The 19,941-nt window shown below is 39.4% G+C and overlaps 1 protein-coding gene across 19 annotated transcripts in view; it reads left to right on the top strand.

The window, feature by feature from the left end:
* TNRC6B (trinucleotide repeat containing adaptor 6B) overlaps positions 1-19,941 on the top strand; it is a 130,209-nt gene that overhangs the window by 76,906 nt on the left and 33,362 nt on the right. For 15 of the 19 annotated variants that reach the window (XM_051784201.1, XM_051784183.1, XM_051784190.1 and 12 more), the window contains 4 exons: positions 6,885-6,972; positions 10,675-10,696; positions 12,289-12,633; positions 17,512-19,839. In XM_051784201.1, the coding sequence (XP_051640161.1) occupies positions 6,885-6,972; positions 10,675-10,696; positions 12,289-12,633; positions 17,512-19,839 (2,783 nt within the window). Of the gene's footprint in view, positions 1-723; positions 867-6,884; positions 6,973-10,674; positions 10,697-12,288; positions 12,634-17,511; positions 19,840-19,941 lie in introns of those variants that run through there. The other 4 variants (XM_051784200.1, XM_051784198.1, XM_051784195.1 and 1 more) reach the window with 3 other exon arrangements.

Raw genomic sequence — 19,941 nt, 5'->3', positions numbered from 1 at the left:
GCTCTGAAGTGTTTGAAGACAAGTCGAGGAAAAAACTTGCTCAGTTCTTAACATTCTAGGACTTTGGCTATAGCTCTCCATATTCTTAAAACTTTCCTTCTTACCAAATGGCTAACATTTAGGAACTTCAGATTGTACCTGGAAGTCAGTTCTTAAAGTATATAAATGATACAACTGGAAAGAGTAATAATGTAAAGGAGTGCAAGCAAGAAATATGGAATATTAAAAACATTTCAATTCCATCTTTTTAACACATTCCAAGGATTTCTTATTGTCAGGAGACTCAAAATTGAAGTTGACATTTTCCCCCTTCAGTTGACCCTTTCTGCCCTTCAGTTGCTGAAGAGCTGAGAGCGAACCTCTTTTATGAGCATTTGTTGTTGTATTGTGTAGCTTATACCATCCAGTTCTTTAAAGTAAGCAGCCCTTTATGGTCAGAGTTGTTTTCTTTCTATTATGTAATCCATTGTACACACACACACACACATAAATGTGTATATATGTACATAAAATACCCCACGAAGAATTGATCCTACTCTGTTAACAACTGCAGTAAGTCTATAAGGAATATTTCTTTGGAAAAGTGTACTTTTAGCAAAACCTGTTTGCTGATGTTTTTAAGTTGGTTGTTTTCTAGAGCAACGTCAAATGACCGATGTTTTGCTGCGATAAAGCCCTATCGGTTGTGCCAGATATGCTATTTAAAGTACGCAAATTCTGGCTGTGACACTGGTCTGGTTTTCAGCCAAAGAGAAGAAAAAGCAGCTTACTCTAACTCTTTGGAGTAATCTTTTGTCTTTTGGAAATGCTGCTTTACAGAGCACTTCTACAAACACGCTTTCTGAAGTCTTTTTATTTAATAGGTGGTGAGTATATATTGTGGTGTATAAAATCCACAGCTTGCCTTGGGAGAGAGAGATATGACACACTTTGGTCTTACGTTTCCACGTGTGTTGAAAATATGGAAGTCTTAATTTCATACTCTACTGAAGGGCTGAGTTCTGATACCTTGATTTCACTTACATTCAGAAAGTGTGGGACAATCATCCATTTACTAAGTGGTCGATTTTTAACGGCATAGTTTATCCCTTACATCAGTACTCACTTGTTTTTCCTTATAAACATCAGAAGTCATTTGGCCTAAAGTAATTTCATATTCTGGTTTTTTTACATTCAACCTAAAGACTGACTTTCTAAATGGCTATCTCCTCTGTAACCAGGTTTTGTAGGGCTTATGGCTGTCTAGTCTATGCATGCAAGCATTGTTTAACAAGAAAGGTGGCTGTGATGTGTTGAGCATTTTAACATTTTTTTATAAAATGAATTAATCTCATTTTGACTCTTTTGATCAGCAGGATCATAACTCTTTACGTGATTTAGTCTAGTGGAAGTAATTTTACCTTTAGGAATTTAGGGTCTGTCAGCCCTGGGATTTATTCAATGCTGTGTTATGTCTTGCTTCTGTTTGATGTTCTCTTTAAATGTGCTGGAGCGCTCTTGCGTGTTTGGACATGCTGTACTCTTCTCATGCTGTTCAAATAATGGAGCATGTCTGCTAAGTGGGATATGTTAAATGAAAGTGAAGTAAAATGGTAAGGATTTCTATGCTCTGGTAGCAGTGCATTTAATTTTGCTTCATTTTTAGTCTCTGACATCCAACTTCCAGATACGATTTAAAAGCTTTCATCCATCTGGAGCATTTCAAGCTGCAGACTGCCAGTGTTTGTTGCTGCAGCAAGAGGGGCTTGTGCCTCAGAGAACTCGTTTAAGAGTTGTAGTATACTTTTTCTTCATTGCTCATGGCCCCTAGTTCTAATCAGCTCATGCTTTTTAATGCATTTATATATGAATACTCTTATGCTGAAGGGTTGCACCAGTAAAGCCTATGTTACGGTTAGGAGAGTTGCTCAGGTGCAGGTGACAATGCTCAGGTAACATGAGGAGTATGGGATAAAGGACTAAATCCAACCCAGAGGAAACATTCTCCTTAATATATGAGAACATCACAGGAGTCTGTTTCAAAAGCAAATACACTCCCTTTTGTTAGTAGACCCTTGTATGATACAGTTTGACCTGGGTGCTCTGTGAGAGGTGTTGCAATGTAGTAAGATGCAGTTTGATTCAATTGCAACCAGTCTAGCATGTTACTTGGAAAGGAGATTCCTCGATGCTTGTGCACGCTACTTGTGGTGATTAACTGATAATACTCGAGGCCAATTCCATTTACAAAACAGTGTTGAGTATAGGAGTGGTGTGGTCCAGGTGAGTGTTTGTGTGTTGAATTTGCTTCCCATATGATCAGCTGAGTTCCAGAGAAGGCTCAAGCCAAGAGAAGGTCAGGGACAGAGCCTGATGAAGAGAAATGAAGTGGAACAAAAGAAAAAATACTTATCAGTGGCAGCAGCAAGCTGTTCATGAAATAGCGCTGTTGAAGACATTTTACTTTTTTCTGGAAGAGTTTTTGTCCTTGTATTGATTGAGAGGAGCTTCTGTCTTGCAAGTTGCATCTGGCCTTAAGCTTGTTATAAAGGTGTTTTGCAACACATCCAACACACTAATGTGTGATGCTAAATTCTGCTGATCTGCAGGCTGTATAATTTATCGAAATACTGAGGGAAGTTTCAGAAATGCTGAGAACCTAGGTGCTTGTGGTTCACCGGAAATGGTTCTTACCTCAGATCTTGGCCAAAGTTGGATACCTTACTGTAAATTAAATTTCTGGTTTAGTCCATCAAGTTTTGAGTCTTTGCATCTATTTATGAAAGATTAGTCTGGTATTTTGGATCACTAGAGGCCTGTCTGTAAGAAAAAGTTAGTGAACAGCTCAAGTGTCATTCTCTCCACATGGTGGTGGCCTTTAGCTCTGGCTAGTTATGGCTAAAGCCTTTAGGAAGGATATAACAGTTGTTAACATGACCTTGTAGCTATATAGATAAAAGCTTGTTTTTTAAAAGTGCTACTGATATTACAAGTGTAGTTTCAGAATCCTGTGTGTTCTGAACAAAGATGCAGAACTTGACTCGCAATTTGGAAGCAGATTTATAAGTCACTCTATGCTTATTATGCTGTGAAGAACAAAGTGCACCTACAGAAAGTTACTGTCTCTCCTGTGCTGTGTCGTAGTATAGGTAAACCAAGTTTGCTGTAGTGAAATTAAGTGAAGTATGAGGTCAGGAGGAAGGAAGATGACTCAGGGTACTGGTATCTAGTCCACACCTTTACGAGGAACTTTCAAACTCTCACCCTGTAGACCTGAGGAAGGAAATGGAAGTTGCATGCACTAAAGTGCCACGCTTAAGTTTCTAGGAATTTCTGTCCTTTCCCTGTGCCTCGAGCCCATAATGTTGCCAGAACAACTCTTTTTAAAATGGATTTTTTTTGAAAAATGAATATTAGAATTTTATAGGAAATTAACAATTTCCAAAACTGGTAAATTGTTTTGGAGGTGGGCACATTTCTTGAATGTCTGTTTTTTCTTCTTTTTTTTTTTTCTTATCTTTTCCTGAAATGGATGCTTTGGTAACATGGACTTCACAAGTGTTGTCTGTTTTGTCTCTAGTTAACGAGCTGAAAAAACTTCCTTTCTCCGAACTGATTTCTTTTGACTTAGCCAGAAGAGGTTGTTGTAAGAACTTAAATAAGGTATTGAGTGTAATGCATCATAGCTACTGGGTTTGTTTGGGTTTGGGGTTTTTTATGAATAAAATAACATTTTGAAATGCAACTTAACAGTGCTTGGAATTAAAATTTGTAATACACTTCTTAAATACTTTTCCACAATGTTGATTCTAAGATTTATGGGAAATATAGTGTAATTAGGTCATATTTTTAAGACCAACACATGCTTTCTTGAAGAAAGCTAAAGTAAAAAGCTGGCTGCTGATTGCTGTTTAGCAAACTTCCTCTTCAGGGTTGTGGTGTGTCTGTGTTCCCATTACTGTGTGCTGGTAACAAAAACCGGAACCACACCCCATTGTATTACTCTAAATTCACTCTGCTGGGGGTTGATGGGTTTTCTGCCCTTGCTCATCTTGTCAGTGTAAGCAGCTGGCTGCTGGAATGTACATGATGGATCTCCCAGTTTTCTTGACCAGGCCAGGAAGGATTATCCTTTGGCAAATGAGGGATGGTTAATAGGCAGCTGCAAGTTAAACTTGCTTCTTGCATACAGCTGAAAAGGAAAATAATTGATCATAAAGCAAATAGTAGTGAAATGCGTGAAAGGGCGGAATCGGGAAGATGGCGAGTGTGATACCCAAACTAGCAATAAGCTGTTTACCCCCCTCATTCAGTGGTACTTTGTTAACATGTCTGTAGCATCCATTCTTGCTCTGTCATTTGGGGAGTGCAGCTTCATACTTCCTATGTGTTTGTGAGGTTTCACTCAGCGCTTTGTCAGGAACTTTATGATCTTGTGCGAGTGATGTAGCCCAAGTGTTCAGACAGATCCCTTCCACCTCAGTAGAACTTACATGAATTGAAGCCTAAATACAGTTTTGGTAAATAAAGTAGACTAAGTATTGGTTGCTGCTATATTGTGGTTGTTGGTGATGTGCCCAATGGAATATTAAATGTGCATCTCTACTAAAAGAGCAGAAGGGGAGGTTGTCATGCAAAACAAAGGACTTCTTAGCAGCCTTAGTCCATATAGATTGGAAAACAGGCAGCAACAGTAGCAATGTCCATGTCCTAAATTTACCACAAAGGCAGACCATAATTAGGTGATTACTTCCAGGCTATGGATCTTTCATCCTTGACTCCTTTTAGTGCTGCATGTCATTGTAAGCCATAGGTTCAGCTCTGACATTTTTTTTCCTCATTCTTCTCCATTCCTGCTTTTCTGATCACAAAGCTAAGGAAAGTTCTTTTAAGTAGAAGGCTGTGCGTGTTCCAAGCAGTTACTGGAAGTCATTTTGTATTTTGATCCTACCATTTTTCAGCAGCTCTTTTAAGACAGCTCTCTAAACTTTTGCCTGCTGCAAGGAAGTTTTTTGGAAATAGTGTATTTGTAGCTGACACTGCAGCCCAAAAGGTATAGGTAGCTCAACAGTGCAATAGTAGTAAGAGTAATTTGAGGTTACAGTAACTTTGAAAGACGAAGGTGTCACAAGAGAGCTTTTTCGTGTGGCTTACAATCTGTGACTCAAAGAAAACAAAAAATTCTGTCTCTCTGCTATGACGGACAGTGCAGAGTACACTAACCTCCCCAGTCCTTCACTGAAAAACCTGCAAGGCTTTTTCTTGTTAGAGTTCAGTACTGGGAAGTATGCTTTGACATTTTACTGGGAACAGAAAAAGCAAGGACAAATTGGCTTAAGCAATACCAGACAGAGTGCATAAAGCACTGTTCCATATGATGTGGAACATTTGCCTCAAACTTTGTTAAATGCAGACTGAACTTGCCATTGTGTAATAATTGCATTTGATGGTAACCTTGGGATGTTGTTACGAAGGACTCATCTTGCCCTTATCAATTTTATCGATGCGTGAAGAGAGCGAGCCTGACTTTAGGAAACAAGGAAGACTTTTCTGTTGTTCTCCATAGAACCTTTTGTCACTAAGAGAATTCTTTGAAGTCCTCAATCAGGAAGCTGTTAATACATAGCATCTCAAAATATTTTTGTAGGAATCAATTAGTTGTGCAAATGTCACTTTGTACACTGGCTTGGCAGTATCTAGAGAAAAAGAAAACAAAAGTATTACCTGTACCGTATAAATGTAATGGAAGGAAAAGTCTGAGTGATATAACAGCAAAGTCAACTCAAGTCTAAACTTTTTAAACTGTGGTCAGAAAAGAGCTTTGATTTATGCATAAATATAAGAAATAGTTCAGTACTACTATAAACTGCGGTGGTGTTTGTAATGCTGTTCTGTTTTTTATAAAATTTTCTTCTGAAAGATTATGGGTTATACTTGTTAGTTGTTTCCCATTTGTAGAGTCTCTCATCCTATCCCTTATCTGTCAGCTCATCTTTTTACATTAATTGTCTTTGTTTTACTCTGTCCCTGTAAAAGGAAATTACTCCAAGTGAGCTGGAAACTTGGCCTTAAATTTATTTTTAAGGAGGTGAAGAGAATTGGTTAACAAAAATGTGATTCACCATAGAAACAGCTCAGCCAATAGCATGTATGCAGTACATCAACTATTTCATGGTACTTTCATATTTGATACAGAACATAGCAACAAGATGATAGCTTGACAACAATAGCAACTGCGTATTTTTTTTTTTACTTTCTTGAAAGAATGTTCTTGTGTAAAAAAAATAGAGTCCCCAGAAAGTTAATTTATATTACAAGTTTCATCACAAAAATTCAGTAGGTGGGTACAATAGCCTAGAAATTAAATTAGAGATTTGTATAATAAATGATGGGTTTGATTTGATGTGACACTTAAAGTCTCTTACAAGTGACATAGCTACAGGCAATAGACTGATCTCTTCCCCTTGTGAAGATAAATGTTGTATCAGACCAAACCATCTTATACTAAATTACAACTTTCCTTTTTTTTTTTTACCATATGAAAAGATTCATGAGAGTCTTTGTTAAATAATAGCACAACCCAATTATAAGGGTTCTTTGGCCAAAACGTCTTGAATATATTTTCTACTCTCAGGCATGTAGTTAATTTATATAGGGAACTGCCATAAGAGACCTGATCTGAATAAAGGAATTTTCCTTTGTGCAACATGTGGTGTGATTTTGGCCATACTGAGCTTGAAGGTGCTTTTCTTCTCACAATTAGACTGAAACCCTCAAATGGAAATGAGTATGATAAGAATAATCTAGCTGCTTGACTGCCTTTCTTGGGGGGGAGAGGCATACAGTACTTGTGGCTCTTACACAGCTTGATTGTGCTCATTTCATTGTTTTTCATGTTTTGGCAGAGAGAAGGAGCAAGAAAGGGAAGAACAGTTAATGGAAGACAAGAAAAGGAAGAAAGAGGATAAGAAAAAGAAGGACTCTGCTCAGAAGGTATGTTTTGATATTTGAGTTCTTCTATCCAGGTAAAACATAAATAGTATTGGTGGTATAAAGATGCTAAATTGTTTGTGTTAGAGCTTAGATTAGAGTGATGCTTCTTGAAAGAGTATTTTTGTATCATTTTTCTGAAACTAAAGTGTTTAACTTGGACATTTCTTCTCTTTGGGGTGTTTATTGAAGTAAAAGTTTTTTCATATAAACTATTTAAGTTACTTAATATGGGCTCTTTTGATCTCTCTGTGCCACTCCTGATGGTTTGAGGTGTTTGGAGATGGAAACACTGCTGGGCCTTTTCAATTCTTGCAGTAAAATTGACTATTTTCTAGAGCAAGAAGATCCTTTTTTTTTTGTCTTTTTTAAGTGCTTAAGGAAGTTTACATGAAGGAGGTTCCCTTTATTTTTTGCCAAGTGTTGCTTACATTTTACATTTTCTGTAGCACTTTTGCTGAAGCGTCTCAGTTCAAGTCTGAGTCGCGGAGAATTGATAAGTCACCAAAAATTGGTTTTGCTCAGAAAATGGGTTAGAAACTTGGTGTATTAGAAGGTCTCTATTTTGCAGAAAATCTAGTAGATTGTTCTAGGAGTTGACTTATGAATGGCTTTATCCATGCTTTTTACTGGTAAAATCCTTTCTGTCTAGTTCAGATGCAACCCTCCTGGAGTGAGTCCAGCAGAAGGCCCCTAAGATGATTAAGGGACTGAAGTATCTACAAATGAGGAGGAGCTGAGAGTATTAGGACTGTTCAGCAGGGAGGAGAGAAGGCTTGGGGGATCTTGCCAACCTCTGTAAATACTTTGTGGAAGGGAGTAAAAAGATGGAGGCAGACTCTTCTCTACTGGTGCCCAGTGACAAGCACAAGGCATCATGCATATACTGAAATTCTACTTAATCATAAAAAGACTATTTTTTTGTGGATGTGTGTGGCTGGGCAACCACTGGAACAGGTTTCCCAGAGAGGTTGTGGTGCCTCTGTCTTTGGAAATGCTGAAAAATGTGTTGAATGTGGCCCTGTGCAATCTAGTTTTGATGACTTTGCAGAGTTGAGGAGACTCTTGGGGCCGGGTGGGGAACAGCAGTGGGAACTGTGCACTAGATTTCCAGAGGCTGTCCTTTCCAACTTCAGTGATTATATGAAATTAAGAGCAGAAGGCTTTACTTTCTTTCTGTAGTTTGTTTCTGAGTTGCTTCAGTAAGAACAGATCCTACAGAAGGTGAGATTCTGTAGTTTTCTGCTGAGAACAGGCAGCACCAACTTCAGTTAAATTTTGACTTATACAGGGTGCTTTTTAATCTGGCTTTTTCACCATTTTGAGTCTATCAGTTTAAATTAGATGCTGATAAACTGATGTGTTTCTGTTGTCTTTATGCAGTCATTGTGTTGATATGCTCCCAGTAATAGTGCAAAAGATCAGTAGCTACAGAATAAGGTCTCTTCAGTGCCTTTTTGCCTCAGTGTTCCTGCTGTTTGATGTTCAGGTAAAAAAGTGAATGTAGGAACCAGGAGGAGGCAGACCTTGATGAATAAAGAGGAGTGACTTGAGGATCATGTGCTGATATTCAGTGATAAAAGAGAAACTTCAAAAGGTTGTACTGATCATCTTGATAACAGTGCTGTGCTTACTGAGGAATTGGTGCTTTGAATACAAGATTTGCCAGCTTTCCTGTGTGGTCTCTCTCCTACTAAGTTACTCAGTGTTATTGGATGTTATGATATTCTGCCAAACTCTCGGGAAGGGTAAAGACTAAGTTAATCTCCTAGAGGCTAAACTTAAGAGTAATACTTGGATGTACCTAAGAATAACAAATCAGGCAACTGAATGGACAGAACATAAATGTGTGTGTTTGTTCTTAGTGACTGTGAAGGTGTTCACCAAATAAGCAGCAACGTTTTGGGGGTGCCTTTTTCAAACAGAGTTTGTATAACATGAAACAGTTGTTTATGTCTGGATCATCTGAAACTTTAAAAATAAAATAAAAAATGGCTTCGAAAGGGGTTGTGCAATCAAATTCACAGCCTAAATTCCTGTGGTTGTTGTCCAGGGGACTGTTTGGTAGCTTATCAGAAGGCTGAGCCTGACTCCACCTTCTCATTCACTGTAGCTGCTTCTCACCTGCTGATGCTCATAGGTTGCCCGCAGAGAGATGACAGCTGTAATTCTGAGACAATGACACATTTTTCCAGCTTTTGAATTTTAGAAAAAACCAGATCAATTTGACTAGGATAGAGATACAGGATAGGCAGAAGTAGTTTGTGGTTTTTTCCAAAATCAAACTGTGGTTTTCATGTAGAATTCTTGAAAGATTTGGTAAAATGGGGTTTTCCCAAGTAGACAAGTTACTAATTTATTGCTTACTGTTGACTGTAGTAAACCCATCAGCATTACCAGATTGTGTTAATGAATAAGCTTTTCCCTTTTCCTTTAGTAATGGAGCATCAGAGTCAATAAGTGCTTAGCAGAATTTTTAACAGTGTCACAGAGGATGTATCCATTATGTATATATGGATTTTTCATAAGTGAAGTTGAAAATTAACGTCTGGCTTGCTACAGATGCAGTTTTGGTATAGATGCATTTTTATGATCTTGGAGACTTTTGGATTATGTAATTCTGTGAAGTTACAATGCTTAAGATTTTTTATTACAGTGAATGTTCCACTTTGCTTATTGCAGTTTTCATCTGCAATGATGAGTAAAGTAAATGATGCCATAGCAATTCAGTGTAGTTTGTCTTTTTATTCTTTACCATACAAAGGAGTTCTGGCTTCGTTGATTTCAACAATAAACTGCTTTTTACTTGTGCTTTCATTATGCTATACTGTCACTGTGTACTTTCCAGAATTATGGACTGGTTCAGCAATTTCTTTTAAGAATAGGTGTCATAGAACCTGACACATGATGATCTTTAGGGTTTTTTCATTATTGTGCAGTGGAACTCCTGATGGACAGGTTCAAAACATGCTACAATACACATGATTCCAGAGAATATAACAGTGGTGTGTTTGTCTCTACAAGCTTGAAATCTGCTATGCCAAAACAATGTAGAAGTACAGCAAAACCCATAATGGGTATGTTGGCCAGCATGAATGCTCATTGCAGTAATTAACTTCTTGTTGCATTCAATAGATTTCCTTTATAGGTGTTGCTGGTACATTTCATAGTTGTGGCAATGAATCCAGTAAGGTTTAGGATTTCTTCTTGGAAAAGATTTTAAGGGAAGGGTGAAATGGGAAGATGGCAGAGAGACAGACTGCTGCTGTGGTTATTCCTGCCAGCCCCAACAGTTCTCTGTGAGGATGGATACTCTCATAGACGGAAGGTTTTGTTACATTTTGGCTGCAGTACTTCACCTCCGAAACCTGAAAGAACTGTAGTGCTATAGCACATGTTTATTTGTGCTTTGGAAGTCCATGTTTGGGACGAGGAGGGGCATGAATACTTAAAATCATCATGAGTGAAGTAATTACTGTTTCTGCATTGGGCAAAGGAATTACAGGAGTTCTAGCACTTTCAAAAACTTATGTATGTATAACTACAGCTACTGTTTAGACTTGCAGTTCATCAACTGGTTATTTTCATTCAACAACAAATATTGTTCTTGTGCTCATACAATAAGGTTTTGATTTAGCACAACCTTTTCAGTGTTTGTTTTGAGGTTCTGAAAACTCTATTTACATTCTTGCTCTTAATTTGCAGGTCACAGATCAAAAAACCAAAGGTAAGAATCTTTGATTCTAAGGAGTACTCTTATTGACTTGAGCTCAGATTCAGATCTTGATCAAAACTATTGAAAAAGGAAGGGGAATTATGAGTCAAGACGAAATACTGAAGATGAGTATTCAGAAGAAATGAAAGTTAAGGTGATTAAAATAGAGAACTTGAAACTATTCTGCTCATGTGTTGTCAGCATCAAAATACATGAAGAAGGAATGAGGATTGTGGATAAGTTAGCTGAAATATTTAGTTCTGCAGAGGTTTTAGGCAAGTAACCGAAAGCTGAAACTGCCTGTATAAATTGAATGAAAGACAAGAAAGTACTGCTTCTGGTGAGGTACCAAAAAGGGTGAACATTACTTGTTGCTGAAAACTTAAGTTCAAGCACATAAAAGTCCAACAGATAATGCAGGACTGATGCGTGAGCATCCTGAAAGTTAAGCTAAACAACTTAGCTGATGTAAAAGTATATTTAATCTTGTTTTGCATATCAGTTTTCTGTAAATTGTGAGGGAAAACTGCCATTATTGACAGAAAAGGACTAAAATAACTTGATTTTACAGCTAACAATACCTTTTGGGGTTTGGGCAATGAAGCCATTATAGAGAAATCAGAAAACCCTTATAAAAATAAAATGTGAATAATAATGCATTCATGTTGACAAAGAGAGGCTCACTTGTGTTGATCTCACAGTTTTAAAAGTCTTACTGATTATTCTTACTTTTCTAGGGAGGGGTTTCTGGACAATGCTTTCTGAGTCTTCCACAAAGGCTGGAATAGGTGTATTAAGTTTTCCTTGCCTTTAGAGTCTGATGTCTGAACACCTTCTAGGTGCCTGGCTAAGAATTTTTTTCTGTGTTTCCAAAAAAACACATGGCCAGTGTAAGGGGACATGAGTCTAGAGTCTCTTAAGCAAATTTTTGATGGTGTTAGCACTTCAAGGAGTTGTTTATGTTTTTCTTCTTCTCCAATACCTAATAGCCCTCAGAAGCAGCTGGTCCTTGCTTATAGGGGCACCTGGTGACCAGCTGGGAAACTTTAAACAAGCCCAGTACAGTCACTGTACGTAGGAGTGCCTTGGGCATGAGAGTCAGCTATTACTGCCTTATTTAAGAGCAGTACAGAGAACTCAAAATTGTTAACTCTGAATCCAAGAGGAGGTGGGTTATTTCCCTTCTTTTTGTTTGTTTAGGCGATGGCTGTGTAGTCTAGTAAGTGATGCATAATAATCCAAAAACCAGCTGAAGATGAGGGAACAGAGAGGGGAGGCAGGGCCAGTTACATTTGACTGCTCATATTTTAAAATGACTCATTGTCTAGGGAGGTATTCTTTGCCAACTTTACATTTGCAAGAAATTTTGGACTAAGAGTGAAATACTTGCTGAGGGCACAGTTTCATCCTTGACTACAGAGTTGCACATGGAAGCTGAAGTCTGCTGCTGCTGCTTATTCCTGTTCTTGGTTGTTGATAAGACTGAAGCTGCACCATATTTCAGAGAGGAATTAAATAATAAAAAAAAGAGTCACAGTGAGTTCTCGTAGCTAACACAGGTTTAAGTGGAAAAACTTCTGATTTTCACTCTCCCTGTTTTTCAGTGCCCGAAGTGACGAAACCAAGTTTAAGCCAACCAGTGGCTGCCAGCCCAATTGGCAACTCTCCATCGCCACCAGTCAATGGTGGCAACAATGCCAAAAGGGTGGCAGTGCCGAACGGACAACCGCCAAGCGCCACCCGCTACATGCCTCGGGAGGTGCCGCCGCGATTCCGTTGCCAGCAGGACCACAAAGTGTTACTGAAACGTGGGCAGCCCCCTCCGCCATCCTGTATGCTCCTTGGGGGTGGAGCAGGGCCTCCGCCCCCAACAGCACCAGGAGCAAACCCAAACAACGCACAACCAGTGACAGGAGCACTGCTGCAGAGCGACAGTGGGACTGCAACAGGCAAGTAACAGTAAGAGTGCTGAATGAGCAAGTGGTTGTGCGTGGCAGAAAAGGGATGACTAAAATTGTGCATGGGCATATCATCATATAATGAAACTCCTCCGATGGCTTTTGGAGAGCAAGCTTTTGCTATTTTAGCATACTGACTTCTCTTGCTGTTGGCAGCAGTTGGTAAAATTTTTACTACTAGATGGAACAAGAAAAAGAGTTAATTTTTTTCAAGTATGTTTTGCGTGGTTTTAATGGGTGACGGAAATGATCCCCAGCAAAGTAAACACACTGCGTGAATAAACAGTTTTATGGTTGTCACTGATTAGTTCTTAAAGTTTCTTTACATGAATTTCTTATCTTGTCATGTTTTTGTGTCATCTGTGTAGATGGTATAGCAGACGTGTAGATGCCAGGTCTGTGAAGGGCAGATGTCTGTCACTTCTGATCTGGATGAAACAGAAAGAAGGTCCTTTTCCTCATGACTTTTTTTTTAGTAGTAATCTTGTGTTTTCTAATTATATAACCATTCTTATACAAATGGCGACTGTCCTGTTTTTACTTTTCCATTCATTTTGAATTTCAAAAAATTCATTGGTTTAAGGATTGTCTTATGAGCATGGGGAAGTTATGGCTGCTCCTCAATTTTTTATACCCTTGAGGAATTGCAGTAGCTGTAATATTTCTTCTTAAATTATAATAGCAGAAAAAACAAAATTCTGCTCAAGATATCTGCCTTCTAAAGGAGAGAATTAGGTGACCTGAAAAGTCAAGGACAACTTCAGTTTTAATAATAAGGGTGTTTAAAAAAGAAATAACAAATACCTGAAAACCAAAAAGAAAAGGATAACAATACCAGTATCTCTGAGTTTGCCTTTGAAAATCATGCCAGATCAATGGGATGGTGATTTTTTTACCACAGTCTTAGAGAGCATAAACTTTTTATAGAGTTCTCTGTGGCTGAGAATTAAAAACAGAGGTAGCTTGTAGCTCTGGAATCAAATACACTAGATGGGATGGCTGTCCTTATTAAAAAGGATTATAGGAAAATTAATAATTCAATTTGTTTTGTGGTTTCAGTATTTGAATTCCTTTGTAGCAAATCCCCACTTGACAGATTATTTGTCTTTGTTCACTATTTAATAAAGGGTGGAGTGAATGTCAAACTAGAATGGCAGAGTTTTAACTAATCACTTTAGAAACAGATGTCTTAGAGATAACTGATTTTGATAAATCACCTGAAAAGTGAAGAGGGGAGAAAAAAACACACCTTAAAGTCTTTCCTTTATATATGAAGTCCTAGCATTGGTATACCTTCTGTATACCTTGGTGTACAGTGATTGTAGTAGACTGACTAAGGAGAATTTGTGGTAGTGAAGCATTCTAAAAGTTTTCAAGATTTATCATGAGCAGCATTTTTTTTGCTGTTGGGTGTACTATATGAGGACCATTTTGGAGTTCTATGTGATTATTTGACACCTAATTTTTTTTCCCCTGAGGCTGAAATTTGATATTATGAATTCTCATATTTTTATATTTAGGTTAATGGTGCTTTAACAGCTAAGGTGTTGTATGGCTGTATTAGCCAATGGTTAGTTGCTTTATCCTGATTTAAGTCAGGAGTGCCCAGAAAGGTATGTGTCCTTCAGACCTGCCTCACCCCATCCACATTTCTGCACTGTAATGCAGTTAACTGGGCTGGGGATCTGATTTGTATTAAATTAAATCAAGTTGTTCTTTAAACCCAGTTTCAGTCTGATTGTTACTAATTCACCTAACTGAGTATCAGTGGGAAATACGTGCTAGCATGTGAGAGTAGGTGTGCCAGAGGAGTGGGAATGAGCAGCTGGGCAAGAAAAAGACCAGGCTGTCGTTTTTGGTGCTCCCTCAAAGTGCTTATGGAAGTACAATATTGCTATCTGTCTTGCACATCATTTATCCCATCTGAGATCCTGCCTGTTGACAAACTGAATTTCAGGTTGGGCCCAATTCAATCAGGCATATATGCACTGATACTGTGATTAATTCATCCCATCTGAAGAAAGGCGAAGATAATGCAGCTTACCTACTCCTTCGTGTTCTTATATTCACCAGATGGCCCCAGATGGAGTTGATGAGGCCCTAATATAAAAAGTCAACATGTAATCCTTCTTTACATACATCTTTTTCTAGTAGTTTTGAAATCCTTCTGTAAGATGGCAAAACCAGTGCCCTGAAAGATGACACCAAGGTTACTATTGTCTCGTACCAATACAAGGGGATGAGGTGACAGGTGTTCTGTGTAGTTCTTCTAATACCAATAATTCAGGACATGCAAGAAAGTTTTAGACAATAAAACGAATACTTTAGTAGTGAAAGTCTTTCAGTAATTACAACATTCCACCACCGTCTCTAACAGCAAAATTGCAACTTGATTTCAGGACTCCTTAAAAGTAGCCATTTGCTAGTAACTTTCTGCATTTCAGTCAGATCAGAAGCTTCATTTTCAGCATGTTTGTTATTAAGGAAGAGTCCCTTTAAGAACCAAGATTCCTTGCCCATTATCTTTAAACTAAACCAGAGCGCCGAAGTTTTGATGCCACTGTCAAATATAGCAAGGGGATGCTGGTTTTATAAAACAATCCATTAAATTGTGATCTAGCACACTATGTTAGCATCCCAATCTTAATACTTTTAGAATGTTTTCACAGAAATGAAATACTCTGTTAAAGTCACTGATTTGTAGGTCCTGCTGAGCGCATAGCTGCTCATGCATCATTTAGTTGCTGAATCATTTGTGAGTTCAAAAGACAGTGGACAGCAAGCAACCTTGCAGTCTTTTGAGCTTGTCTTTGGCTGTTCTTCTTAAACTCTTCCTGTGATCAGTCTAATCACAGTTTTTTTAATTGGAAGGAGAAAAAAGGGTTACTCTGTGCTAAATGATAGACGGATATAAATATCGGTAGAGTCATACTTCCTTGCTATTGTTAAGTTTGCATTTGAGGTTAAGGCAACAGAAGGAACAGAATGTACTTGGGAACTTCTTGGTCTTTTGGATCTTGGTGACTGAGGTTTAATGGGTGAAGACAAACTACTGTTCATCAATATTCAGAGCTTATGAGGGAGTTCAAACCTTGCTGTAAAGTCTAGATCTTTACTGGTAGCTCTCAGTGAAGGGGGATTTGGAAGGCATTCAGTGGATGTTGATTGTTTAAGCTAATGAGCTGAAAGCCTCAGACAGGCATTGAAAGCTGATCTTATCTTCTATTGAAAGTATTTGCAACCAGAAATTGTCAGTTTTTATTATATAACACAGTAATTGAGGCAGGGAGGGTTATCCACTTTTTTAAGCTATTTGCCTTGCTTGCTTGGAAGCTGTCATATGAACCAGTACTGGTAGTAACAGTATATATCCAGGTATGAATGCTGCTGCAGCTGTTACTATGGAGTCTGTGCTCTGCAAAATAAGTGGAATAACTGAATAAGACTAATATATTATGGTTCTGTATGTGGTTTTGTCCAAGGACGAGTGTTTAGTCTTCATCACTGGGAACTTGTGAGGGCAGTTTAGGATCCCTTGGATTAAAAATATAGAGGAAAAATGAGTGGAACCCTATATAGAGAACAACACTGAGGTTCTAATGGACTTAAATTATTTAGAGTATCAGGTAATAATGTGGATGGCAAGGGAATCTTGGCTGATGTTTTAAACTAAATAGTGATAATGTGTCTGCATACATGTAGACATCATGCTGTCAGCACTGACATAGGCTTCATCTATTGTGACACTGTATTAATTTATGTCTTCTTTAAAACTATACAAATATCTCGTGCACATGATGTCATACCATGTAGGACATAATAATAGTTCACTACGAATGAAAGAAAGGGACTCTGTATATTGTTATTTATTCTGTTCATTTCCTTATAGTGATTCCAAAGCTCATTGAAATTGCAGGTTACCTCGTACAATGTGCTAAGCCAGCAAAAACCTAACCTGTCAAAAAGTGGACAGTTTTGCATTAAGTTAGAGAATGCAGTTGACTTAGTTAAATGGCTTGACTGCCATCACAAATGGGAGGTGAAACTTGAAGAATTGAGAGCTGCTGAGAGAGAAAAGTGAGATCTCTTACTGGCCTCTCCGTCCAGTGGCAGAGAGATGAGCTTCGCTGCTCACAAACCCACATACTATGGTGTCTAAGGTAAATAAAGCAGTGACAAAGTTGGAGACAGTTACACACTGAATATAGCTTGCATGTTTATACTACATAGAAATTGTAACTTGCGTAGCTTTGGCCTCTTGACGTACAGTAGCTTTTGGAACTAATTTTATTTGTTTTGCGAAGGGTCGAAACTAAAACCCTATAGCAAAATCGATTTGAAAAAGATATTTGAAGCTGAAGGATAAACTTCTTCAGCTTCATATATTCATATGTGCTTTCCATCTTCAATCTTTTATCATTTGATCTATAATAAATTGTAGTTGCTTTGAGTCAGCTGAAGAGCAAACCAACAGCTGTGTGTACACACGTGCCTATGAATAGGCATACATGTTCTTGTTCTATATATAGTATAATTTTAAATGTGTATTTGAAAAGTCTACGACCAGTATCAAAAGTGTTCATTAACTGTGTTGAACTTAAAGCTGGACTGTTGGCAGAAGTAGTGAGTCAGTGGTGATTTCAAATGCCCACAAAATGCTTTCGGGGAGTTTTCTGTAATTTTTTATCAGTATTTTCAGTGATATTCCCAGCCTGATGTTCTTCCAGAGCAACTTTGTTACACATTTGAGGGAAGGGTTCTTTTTTATGAAAGCATTAATCACTGGTGATGTTCCATACTTGTAAATAATACTGATTATTAATGATTTCCCTGGGTGTTATGTTGTTGGTTGTTTTTTTTTTCTTTTAGATTCAGCAATTGGAGGTGCTGCTGCTTCAAATTATGCAAATTCCACTTGGGGTCCTGGAGCCTCCTCCAACAGCGGCACCAACGCCAACCCAACTCACATCTGGGACAAGGTGATTGTAGACGGGTCTGACATGGAAGAGTGGCCTTGTATTGCCAGCAAAGATGCTGAGTCTTCTTCCGAAAACACCACCGATAACAACAGTGCCTCGAACCCTGGCTTGGAGAAGAACACTCTGCCAGGAAGCACCACTAATAACAAAGGAAAAGGAAGCCAGTGCCAGTCTGGAAGCGCTGGAAACGAATGTAATCTTGGGGCCTGGAAATCTGATCCCAAGGCTAAATCTGTTCAATCTTCCAACCCTGCTGCCGAGAGTAACAACGGACTAGGTAATTGGAGGAACTTGAGTGGACAAGATAGAATCAGTCCCAGTTCTGGCTTCAGCAACTTTAACCCAAATAGCAACCCATCTGCTTGGCCGGCACTGGTTCAAGAGGGCAATTCTAGGAAAGGAACTCTGGAATCTGATAGTGGTAGCTCCAATGCACAGATTAGCACAGTAGGTCAGACCTCTAGGGAACAGCAGTCAAAGATGGAAAATGCGGGTGTTAACTTTGTCTCTGGCAGAGAACAGGCTCAAATTCATAACACTGATGGACCAAAAAATGGAAACACTAACTCCTTGAACTTAAGTTCACCAAACCCTATGGAGAATAAGGGAATGCCCTTTGAAATGGGCTTGGGGAACCCTTCCAGGAGCACTGACACCCCTTCACAAAGCACTGGAGAAAGAAAGACTGGGAGTGTTGGATCTTGGGGTACAGCTAGGGCGTCTTCTGGAACTGACACAGTCTCTGGGCAGAGCAATTCTGGAAACCACGGGAACAATGGAAAGGATAGAGAGGACTCCTGGAAAGGATCTTCTGTTCAAAAACCTAATGGGTCAAGAAGTGATTCTTGGGATAACAATAACCGGTCTACGGGTGGTGGGTCTTGGAACTTTGGCCCTCAGCATGCAAATGAAAGCAAGTGGGGTGAAGGGAACAAATTAACATCTGGGGTCTCTCAGGGAGAATGGAAACAACTGTCTGGGTCTGATGAACTGAAGATTGGAGAGTGGAGTGGTCCAAACCAACCAAATTCTAGCACTGGAGCATGGGACAATCAAAAAGGCCACCCTCTTCCTGAAAACCAAGGCAATTCCCAGGCTCCCTGTTGGGGAAGATCTTCCAGCTCTGCAGGAAGTGAGGTTGGAGGTCAAAGCACTGGAAGCAACCACAAAGCAGGAAGTAGTGACAGTCACAATTCTGGACGCCGATCATATAGGCCTACGCATCCTGATTGCCAGGCAGTCCTGCAGACTTTGCTGAGCAGGACTGATTTGGACCCCCGAGTGCTTTCAAACACTGGCTGGGGCCAGACTCAAATTAAGCAAGATACAGTGTGGGATATTGAAGAGATGCCACGGCCCGAGGGGAAGTCTGATAAAGGAACTGAGGGGTGGGAGAGCTCTGCCACACAGACAAAGAACTCAGGGGGCTGGGGCGATGTTCCCAGCCAAAGCAATCAAAACAAGTCTGGATGGGGTGAGCTCTCAACCCCAACAGAGTGGAAGGACCCCAAAAATACTGGAGGATGGAATGACTATAAGAACTCCAATTCTTCTAATTGGGGAGGAGGAAGGCAAGAAGAAAAGTCATCTTCCTCTTGGAATGATAGCTCTAGTAAGGATCAGGGGTGGGGTGGACGGCAACCTAATCAAGGATGGTCTTCTGGAAAGAACGGTTGGGGAGAGGAAGTTGACCAAACAAAAAACAGCAACTGGGAGAGTGCAGGAAACAAGCCAGTGTCTGGGTGGGGCGAAGGTGGGCAAAATGAGATTGGAACTTGGGGTAATGGTGCAAATACAAGCGCTGCTTCAAAGGGTGGATGGGATGATTGTAAAAGAACTTCAACGTGGAATGAGACGGGTCGACAGCCCAACTCCTGGAACAAGCAGCAACAACAGCACCAGCAGCAACAGCAGGAGTCTTCTGGTTCCTGGGGCCCACCGCCCCAAACTCCAAGTAATGGGCGATCTCCAAACCCGAACTGGAACAGCGGACCACAGCCAGCTGCCCCCAAAGAGGAGGAGCCCAGTGGCTGGGAAGAACCTTCTCCACAGTCAATCAGTCGAAAAATGGATATCGATGATGGCACTTCAGCATGGGGAGATCCTAGCAGTTATAACTACAAGAATGTGAATCTATGGGACAAGAACTCACAAGGAGGACAGGCCCCACGGGAGCAGAGCCTGCCTACTCCAATGACTAGCAAATCACAAGCATCAGGTACTAGTCTTGTTTCTTTCTTCATTAAGCTCCTGTATACGAATATAACCTTAATGCATAAGAGATACTCTTGTAGCCTCCAATTCCTGATAGTTTTATTCT

Source organism: Manacus candei, unplaced genomic scaffold (genome assembly GCF_025592945.1).
Source record: "Manacus candei isolate 608988 ecotype Guabito, Panama unplaced genomic scaffold, ASM2559294v1 h1tg000018l, whole genome shotgun sequence".
Taxonomy (NCBI): domain Eukaryota; kingdom Metazoa; phylum Chordata; class Aves; order Passeriformes; family Pipridae; genus Manacus; species Manacus candei.
The sequence above is the reverse complement of the archived record's forward strand: the minus strand, read 5'-3'. Positions and strand labels throughout refer to the sequence as shown.